Raw genomic sequence first — 10,000 nt, 5'->3', positions numbered from 1 at the left:
ATGCTTCAGTTGGCGAGAGCGTTAGGACTGAAGACTAAGGTCCTGTTCAATCCCTTCTGGGCAATCTTTTTCTTTTCACTATTCAAAAGTCCTTCAAGAACACCTGATTGGCTTAAATAAGCACATTCAAACAAATGTGCCTAGATAGCTCAGTTGGGAGAGCATTACACTGAAGATCTCAAGGTACCTGGTTCAATCCCTGATCTGGGCACAATCTTTTTCCTTCACTAATTACAATGTCCTCACAGAAACCTGATTGGCCTAAAATAAGCCCATCATCAAACAATGTTGCCTAGATAGCTCATTGGGAGAGCGTTAGACTGAGATCTAAGTCCCTGGTTCAATCCCTGGTCTGGGCATAATCTTTTTCCTTTCACTAATTCAAAGTCCTTCACGAACACCTTGATTGGCTAAAATAAGCATTTATTCAAACTATGCTGCCTAGATAGCTCAGCTGGGAGAGCGTTAGACTGAAAATCTAAAGGTCCCTGGTTCAATCCCTGGTCTGGGCATAATCTTTTTCCTTCACTAATTCAAAAGTCCTTCATGGAATACCTGATTGGCTAAATAAGCATCATTCAAAGCATGTTGAAAGCATACAGCCTAGCCCTTAAACTCCGAGCCATCAGGAGTTAGTGTCGAAGAGGAAAAAAAGTTTTTTTCAAAATATCACAGCTTGCTTAGTTTTCAAGATTAAGAGTTCATATTTGGCTCCTTTTTTGTCTCTGCCTGAAGTTTAGTATGCACTCATCAGAAATTTTAAAAATATATAACTATCTTATATAAATATTGGAATATATGACAGCGCAAAAACAAATTTCATATATAATTGTATACAAATCGTGCTGTGAGCAAAACGGTTGAAGCTAATGAGTTAATTTTTTTCGTTGTATTGTACACTAAATTGCAAATATTTTTGGTATATAACAAATTGTATAACGATCAAAGCAACACAGAGAAAATATTATCACAAAATGATGCATGGATTCGTAACACGCGGACGTAAAAAAATTTTTTTTTTCAAAAATTCACCATAAATCGAAATATTGTGCTAGAGACTTCCCATTTGTTGCAAATGAAGGCCATTGATTGAATATTACTAAACTGTAAGAGTATTAGCTTACAATTGCATTTTTCGACCATTTCGGTCGAGTTAAATGTTGACCTAATGTCGAATTTTTTCTATTTATCGTGATTTATATGCAAATTTGTCAAAACTGATAAAAGCTACAACCATGAGTTATTTTCAGTTGTTTTCTAAATGTAATTGCGCACATTTTCATATATAAAACTCTATGTAACGGCTAATATAAAACGGTGCAAAAATTACGACAAAGTGACTCAAGCATTTCTGAGATTTGCGGCTGAGTTACAGCGCGCATAGGGAAGGAAAAACTTTTTTTCAAAAATTCACCATATATCAAAATATTGTGCTAGAGACTTACCGTTTGTTGCAAAATGAAGGTAAATGATTGAATATTACTAGACTGTTAGGGTTTTAGCTTTCAATTGCATTTTTTGACCATTTCGGTCGAGTTAAATTTGACCGAATGTCGAATTTTTTCTATTTATCGTGATTTATATGCAAAGTTTTCAAAAATTATAAAAGCTAAAACCATGAATTATTTTTTATTGTATTCTACATGAAATTGCACACATTTTCATATATAAAACTCTATGTAACGGCTAATATAAAATGGTGCAAAAGTTACAACAAAGTGACTCCAGTATTTCTGAGATTAGCGGACGAGTTACCGCGCGCAGAGGGAAGGAAAAAGTTTTCTTTTTCACAAATTCACCATAAATCGAAATATTGTGCTAGAGACTTCCTGTTTGTTGTAAAATGAAGGTAATTGATTGAAAATTACTAGACTGTAAGAGGTTTAGCTTACAATTGCATTTATCGATCATTTTGGTTGAGTTAAAGTTGCCCAAATGTTGAATTTTTTCTATTTATCGTGATTTATATGCAGTTTTCCAAAATGATAAAAGCTACAACCATGAGTTATTTTTTGTTGTATTCTACATGATATTGCGCACATTTTCATATATAAAACTCTATGTAACGGCTAATATAAAATGGTGCAAAAATTACAACAAAGTGACTTAAGCATTTCTGAGGTTTGCATAGTTACCGCGCGCGGGAGGGAAGAAAGTTTTTTTCAAAAATTCACCATAAATCGAAATACTGTGCTAGAGACTTCCCGTTTGTTGCAAAATGAAGATAAATGATTGAATATCACTAGAATGTTTTAGATTTTTTGCTTACCAAAAATACTAATTTATATACATATATATTTATATATATATATATATATATATATATATATATATTTATATATATATATATATATATATAAATAGATATATATTTTTTATATATATATATATATATATATATATGTATATATATATATATATATATATATATATATCTATAATATAGTATCAGTATATACATATATATATATATGCATATATATAATATATATAGTAACATATACATATATATATTATATATATATATATATATTGTGACATTTATAGATCTCTTCGTCTACCCAGTAATTAATTAATTAGTTTGATTTGGCAAATGGCAGCCATTTCCTCCAAATATCAGCTGATTTTTAGTAAACGCGGGAAACCAAAACCCGCCAGCCAGAGGTAGGGAGTTCCTAAGTTGGGGGAAAATAGACTCTTGTCAGCTTTAGGGACGTATCTAAAAGGGAAGGATGTAGGCAGACTGGTACTTCTTAGGCCTATATCTTAAGCTCTTTTTCCTGTGAACCCTCTGCTGGCTGTATGTTCTGTTTCCAGGATTTGCCCTGCTCGTGGGGGGTTAAGCTGACCCCAATACCCAGGCAAAACACCTGCGATCTGCCCCAGTCGACTGCAGCCCGTGACCTCGGACGGATGTCCAACCACCTGCCTTCCATTTAGGCCTATCCATGGTGTTAGTGGCGCGCCAAGAGGCCCAGACCTAAGACAAAGCCGGGCGCCACATTTTCTACAAAGATCCACTGAACATGGTATCCAGGTACGTCTTGTGAAACAGCAATATTGCCAGTCCCAATTAACATCCTATTATCTATTAGATTCCCCATTTTCCCAGTTGGAATTTCAAAAGCCCAAAAAGAAGATCCATCCCTTTGTTACCTCTCACTGCCTCATGGCCGCATGTTTCCCTTGTGTGATCGTCCCAGACAAATGAAGTCATTGCATACCTCAGTGAAGCATTAAAGTTCCTTTTCCCCAGTGTTAGAGAACGAAATAATAGTAACTGATAAAAAGAAATCCTTTTCCTTTTATCTTGTTTAATCTGGGATCCTTTCCAGATTCCCTGAGTCACTGCCAAGTCTCTCTGCCCGCAAGTGTTGCAATTCCCGCAAGATTATGAAACCAGCTTTTACAAATTCCATTTTGAGCCATCTATTATCCATTTGTGAGAGATTATATAAGTCCACGTGGGGACCAGTAGCATTTACTTTTCTCCAGGCCAGTGCGAGCCTCTTGTAAATAAATAGCTGTAAAGTATTTAGCTGAGTTTCTGGCAACCTACCTTTTCCTCTAGAGTAAATCATCTCTATAAATACGTTTTACGGTAAGTTCAAGTAAATTCACCTTGTTCTCCCTTAACTTTTCCTGTTTACGTATCGTAGTTCTTTCAAGGCCAGGCTCATACGTCAAAGTGACGACTGCTTGACAGCATCGAATCTGGGCTTGCTTAAAAAAAGCTTGTAAATCGCGCTATCCCTTGTAAAACGAATGTAAATGTTTTTACATAGCGCACATCAAAGCACACTTGCAGGGAAAGACACACACTGGCTCACGGTAAGGTATACCATTCATTAATATGATTATTCTATAACCAATGTTAGCTTAAGGTACGTTTAAGTATTTTTATTACGAAGTGTTTAAAAGAGTGTAAGTAGAAATATTATTATTGTAACGGCCAGAGCGCCGAGTGAATTCTATTTGTAAATTGCACTGTCTTCGCCTGACGAGACACTAACACGTGTGTATAGATGCCAGAAAGTACCAGATCAAACTAGGAAGTGCTTTGCCAGGGTTTATTGCTGTATTAGAAAGCCTAGCTGGTTAGGAGTGTTCTACTAATAGTTATGGCAAAAGAAGTGTACAATTCTTTTGTCTGTGATAGGTTAGGGGAATTCATTTTAACGTAGGTTTCATTCCAAGTGTTGGTAACCGCTTAGCTCTCAGCTTAATTAAGCTGAGCGTACACGCTCTCCCAGGTAAGCTTCGCGCCTGCGCTGTCTCAACCAACCTTCGTTTCTCACAAAGCGGCAGCCATGTTTTTATCCCTTTAAGCATTATCTCAACGATTTAAGCAAAGTAACGTAAGTCTTGAAAGTTTAACGTAAATAATATTAATCTCGGTACTAGTATCTATCGTTCTGCCAGAGAAATTAACGTAATTCGCCTTGAATAACAAATTAGAATTTCGTGTTGTAAATTGCCTCCGTGTTAACAGAGAATCAGCTGTTTGAACGACACGATGCCCAACCCGCTCACACGTTTCACGTCGCATCGCTCACTCGCTCGCTGAGTGAAAGTTTCATTTCACTTCGGACTTAACGTAACCTCTTTTACAAATGTTTGCTAACATCGTTTAAAATCCTTACCGTCATTTTCACTTGCCACCGGGACCTAGTAATATTACGTAAAGTTAACGTAAATCTTCAAGTAGAATAAATTACAAGAATTGTTAACGTAAAACGCATCTTTGTGAAATTCCTATTGAAACGCAAATCCTTTCATATAAGCGCAAGCCGCTACCATTAACGTAAAAATCGTTCACCGCGAGCGCGTTATCATTTTCATAAAACGTTATCAAAAGCAATTCTTTCATTAAACGTTAACGTAAGTAGATAATTTAACGCAAGTTGCGTCATATTAAACTAACATTATTAGTTCAATTAAATACAAGGGAGTTTTTCATATATCATTTTCACCCTCTCCGAGAGAGAGAGAGAGAGAGAGAGAGAGAGAGAGAGAGAGAGAGAGAGAGAGAGAGAGAGAGAGAGAGAGAACCAGAACCCATTATTTACGAAGCCAAGAGTACTACGTTCATTACTTATAGCATGCAGAACGAACATTATTTTAGTCTCTTGTGTCTTTATTTACACTGAGCGTGATACGTACGCGCCTGTGTCCATTGCAGTTTGCAAGTATTTATTTCATTTATCGAGTACTTCAGCGAGGGACTGAGCATTTCTAAAATTACCATTACCTGTCGTTGCCCGAGTGGTCTTTTCATTTTCTCTTATCACAAAAGACTTGCATATACCGCAAGCACAAACTGCACAGGGTTTGGTGGCCACGCAAATTCATTACTCCAGACAGGGAAGTCGTTACCAGTTTAGGACTGGCCACCCCCAGTGCACGTCAGGTCTTACCAATTTTACAGTGCCACTAATTCTTGACACTGTCCATCGACTGGCTGCTGAAGTACTCCCACCTTTTACTTTCTCTCCTCCACCATTACACTCTGCCCCGAACAGAGTACCATTTCTCTTCAGTATATTTAAGTATACTGCATTTAGTGTACGGGACACACCAGCACGATAACAGTGCTCCAAAAGGAACGCCTCCTCATAAGTGCCATTGCACCTGTACAGGCCGTACAGGTAGCCATTCAACCTGCGTGTCCGTCCTTACGGAACGCCCTATTCTTTAGTGTGTCCATGTACGAGGATCAGTGATCCTTTCGGACCCACCTCCAAGGGAAAACGCCTCCCCAAAGTGACACAACTACCAGCCCTAAGTGCTGCCAAACCTGCGTGTCCGTCCTTACGGAACGCCCAAGAAATTAGTGTGTCCATGTACAAGGGTCAGTGATCCTTCGGAACACTCAACCAGGGAACGCCTCCCGAAAGTGCCGCAATACCAGCCCTAAGTGCTGTCAAACCTGCGTGTCCGTCCTTACGGAACGCCCAATCCATTATTGTATCCGCTATCCCGGATCACCCAATCAAGGGAACGCCTCCCGAAGTGCCGCAATACCAGCACTACTAGTGCTGTCCAAGGAACGCCTCCTGAAAGTGCCGTGCACCTGTACAGCCGTACAGTTATCCCTATACCTGCGTGTCCGTCCTACGGAACGCCCATTCATTAGAGTATCCACCATTTCGGATTACTCAACCATGGAACGCATCCATAAGTGCCATTGCACCTGTATTGGACCTACAGGTAGCCCATTCCAGCGTCTCCCAAGTGAGGAACGCCCTTAAGTGTGACGTACGCCGCACACTTCATTCGATTTTTTCACCTCATCAGAAGGTGCCATTCACAAAGTGCCACCGAGCACCCAGTCTTTTCAGACTTTTCATTACCATTATCGCAGAACCCATTTCCAAGTGAGTGCCACTTTCCACAGTAGGCACTCCCATTCCATTCAGTACCCTTCCTGGCCATTATTTTCATTTTCATCCGAGCCTCTACTACAGCCCAAGGGAAATGTCTTCCCCTGCTTCCCGCGACTTCTTTGCCATAGAGCTAGAGAAGCTCGGAGCCCTCATGACTCTAGGCAAGGAGGCCAGTTACACTGGACCAGCACTTGACCAGTGGATAAAGGCGCAGCAGGATGTTGCACGCCTGCAAGAAAAGAAAGCCAGAGAAGCAGAGAGAAAGGAAAGAGAAGAAGAGACAAAGCATGAGCTAGCTCTCAGAGATGACGAAATCTCTCTGGCAAGTTTTCTAAGACCCAAACCCCAGCCCCACCATGAGCTGGACTCCCGGTAAGAGGTGGTTGCGGAAGTTCTGCACTACTTGTTGCGTGCGTGGGCATGCTGTGGATTCCAACCAGTGCCCAAGTCGATCTATACCTTGGGATGAGTTTCCAGGGTGAACTTCTCCAAGGCTACCATGTAGCCCTGCCTGATGAACAGTCTCCTACGGCCTATCAGTGGGTACAAGTCATGGCCGACACCGAAGCCCAGGTCTCCCTTATTTCAAGAAAGGCATTGCCTAGGGGTGCCAAAATCCAGACGGATGAAGAAATTCAGTTTGAATGGATTGACGGTAACCTCTATTCTGTTCCTTCGGTCCTTCTGAATGTGGAAATGCCCTTTCTGGACCAGGAGACCAGGGAAACCACATTGTGCCTCCTGGGCGTAGTTGACCAATTTCATGATGTTTATCAGGCGATATTGGGCCGAGATCTACTTAAGCCGTATCTCCCCTGGACGCAGCTCCCACTACCAGATGCACCGGATCCCTGCAGTATGCCTCATAATCAAACCTCAATTTTAGGTTCAGAGGCTAGTGCCTCCGATGTCCCCGACATCCTTTCTATTTGCGAACCTGGCCCTAACCCAGTGTCAGAGCCCGAAGTTCCTTCCGCATCATCTCAGCCTCTTACCATCTGACCGCCTACCTCCTCCACTTTGGAAGAGGTAAGCCCACCAGTTAACCCCGGACTTGCTTCCGAGGGTGATTCAACGGAGGTTTCCTTAACCTCCCCACGTCAAATCACTGCCAGAGAGGCTTCCTCACCTGTGCCAGAGCACACTGCCAGCCTTGGTGACTCCGCAGATTCGCAACCTGTGGGGCCATCTCGGCCTTACCGTCCAGTGCCACGGAAGAGGTTCTGGAACAAGTTCTGCTGCGACTGTGGCCGCAAGGGTCACATGTCTGCCAACTACGGAGGGTGCGCTAACCACAATATTCCCGCCATCACAATGGCCGTCACCAATCCTTCTTTACTAGGACTCCCAGCTAAGGGCCCTATAACCGTCGCACCCCTCCAAAGCTATTATCAGCCAAGCCATGTCAGAGCCTACGACGACTCTGGCGCTCAAATCTCCCTGATATGGGAAGACCGAATCCCCCAAGCGGCTAACGTCGATAGACGTCGATTAATCACCATTGAAGGTATCAACCATATCAAGCTGATCCTTCCGACCGTCCAATTGAGTCACCATACCTAGTTTCTCCAAAGTATGTACTCTTGCAGTTGCAAGCTACATTCCAGGAGGTTACGACCTCCTCCTAGGGCAAGACATGAAGTCTCCCTCACATTTCAAAAAGCCTAGGGGTCCTAACCCCACGACAAATCACTTCAAAGCAAGGAGTCATCGAAATTCTACTTCCTCTAGGAAGTACGTCCACCAACAGTCTCCCCTGTTACCAAGGAGGGAGATTGATCATTCACAGTTCCGTTGCAAAACCTGCAACATACTAGGGCACTCCCACTAATTGGCCTAGGTGGTGCCCTAGCCGATTACCAGCAGCGGACAATGTCCATTTTCCACAAGGCTTAGCCTTCCACAAGAGGCAGGAGCCTCTGTCTCCCATTTCCAAGGGCACGCTGAGAGGTATTGCACCTCCGGTACCCCCACCACAGGTCCAGTCGACCTCAACTCTCTGCCAGTCCCACTTGGCAGCACTGAGCAGTGCCAAAGCTCCGTCCAGCCTGGATGTAGAGCCACCACAGAACTTGACCTCTGCGCCTAGCCCTGAGCTAGCGCCGGCGCCTAACCTAATCAAGAATCCTCCTACAGGAGATCCTCCAACAGGCATGGAGCTTACCACAGCCTATGGCCAATCCAAAGTCCATGAGTCTTCTTCACCCTCACCACTGTCGCCCGAGGGATGACAACCTCGCCGGCCAGACCTAAACATTCTCACCTCATCTGGAAAACCAGGAACTGCCCGACCAGCAGTCAGCCTGGAGTTTTCCCCTTACGACGGTTTGTCGCAGCAGCCGAAGTGAGGGCCTCCCCTGCAGTAGGTTCCACCTCTACGACGGTTGCTGCAGAGACCGAAGTAGGGTGTTCTCCTGCAATCCCTCAGGCTACCACTGCCTCTGCTCCTGACGGCGTTTCTGGCCTTACCCCAGAGCTGGTGCCTCTTTCTACTCCTAGGACTGGTATAGCCAGGTCTTGGAGGAATAAGAAGAAGACGGACGTAACAAATCATTAACACACTAACCAAAGAGCCACATGCTCTCCTTGACACCTGTGCCCGAGGTACAGTGTCACATTCAGTTGCAGAGTGATCCTGGCACCTACCCAGAGAAGGTAAGCCCAGCCCTGATCTCTGCCAGTAAACTAACCCTCTAACCCCTAGAAACTGTGATACTAAACACTCATGTAAATGTCATAATTACCTCATTGCATTTCCATCCTGGTCAACTAACCACTCATCATCCTCACGCATCATTACCTCACATCATGTATTTTAACAATTCCGTCGTTGAACTGCTGCTGTGCGTACAACACTCTGGAATGATTGTGTCTCGAATTAACTGTAACGAGTAGGTTAGGCTAATGATTTAGTACCAGGGCATTAGGTTAGTAGCAAGTAGAATTTTCAAGTAACCTTATCTAGGGGTAGAGTAGACTGTCGTCACAGACAACCCGTAGTTATTACTTAGGCTAGACATACATTACTCCATTAAGTTAGTACTTAGCATCTCCACCTATAAGTTAGGTAGGCCACTGTAGTTAGCTGTATCGCTGCTCTAAAAACTTCAAGTTAGAGTAGGAGAACTGGGTAGTCGAGACGATCAACTTATTTAAGCCAAGACCTTCACGCCCGAAAGGGAGTGAATGCCTTCTTAACAGGGGGAGCTGTGATGTTTATAGATCTCTTCGTCTACCCAGTAATTAATTAATTAGTTTGATTTGGCAAATGGCAGCCATTTCCTCCAAATATCAGCTGATTTTTAGTAAACGCGGGAAACCAAAACCCGCCAGCCAGAGGTAGGGAGTTCCTAAGTTGGGGGAAAATAGACTCTTGTCAGCTTTAGGGACGTATCTAAAAGGGAAGGATGTAGGCAGACTGGTACTTCTTAGGCCTATATCTTAAGCTCTTTTTCCTGTGAACCCTCTGCTGGCTGTATGTTCTGTTTCCAGTATTTGCCCTGCTTGTGGGGGGTTAAGCTGACCCCAACACCCAGACAAAACACCTGCGATCTGCCCCAGTCGACTGCAGTCCGTGACCTCGGACGGATGTCCGACCACCTGCCTTCCATTTA

At 43.0% G+C, this 10,000-nt stretch overlaps 1 protein-coding gene and 1 non-coding gene across 2 annotated transcripts in view; both read left to right on the top strand.

The window, feature by feature from the left end:
* LOC135223075 (MAP7 domain-containing protein 2-like) overlaps nt 1-6,762 on the top strand; it is a 37,884-nt gene extending 31,122 nt beyond the window's left edge. The window contains exon 2 of the mRNA XM_064261583.1: nt 6,468-6,762. Within this exon, the coding sequence (XP_064117653.1) occupies nt 6,468-6,762 (295 nt within the window). The remainder of the gene's footprint in view (nt 1-6,467) is intronic.
* Nucleotides 440-512, top strand: Trnaf-gaa (transfer RNA phenylalanine (anticodon GAA)). Its single transcript has one exon. It is a non-coding gene; the product is annotated as a tRNA-Phe (tRNA).
* Nucleotides 6,763-10,000: the final 3,238 nt, after the last annotated feature.

The sequence above is a fragment of the Macrobrachium nipponense genome, chromosome 8 (assembly GCF_015104395.2).
Source record: "Macrobrachium nipponense isolate FS-2020 chromosome 8, ASM1510439v2, whole genome shotgun sequence".
Taxonomy (NCBI): domain Eukaryota; kingdom Metazoa; phylum Arthropoda; class Malacostraca; order Decapoda; family Palaemonidae; genus Macrobrachium; species Macrobrachium nipponense.
This window is presented reverse-complemented; position numbering and strand designations above follow the sequence as displayed.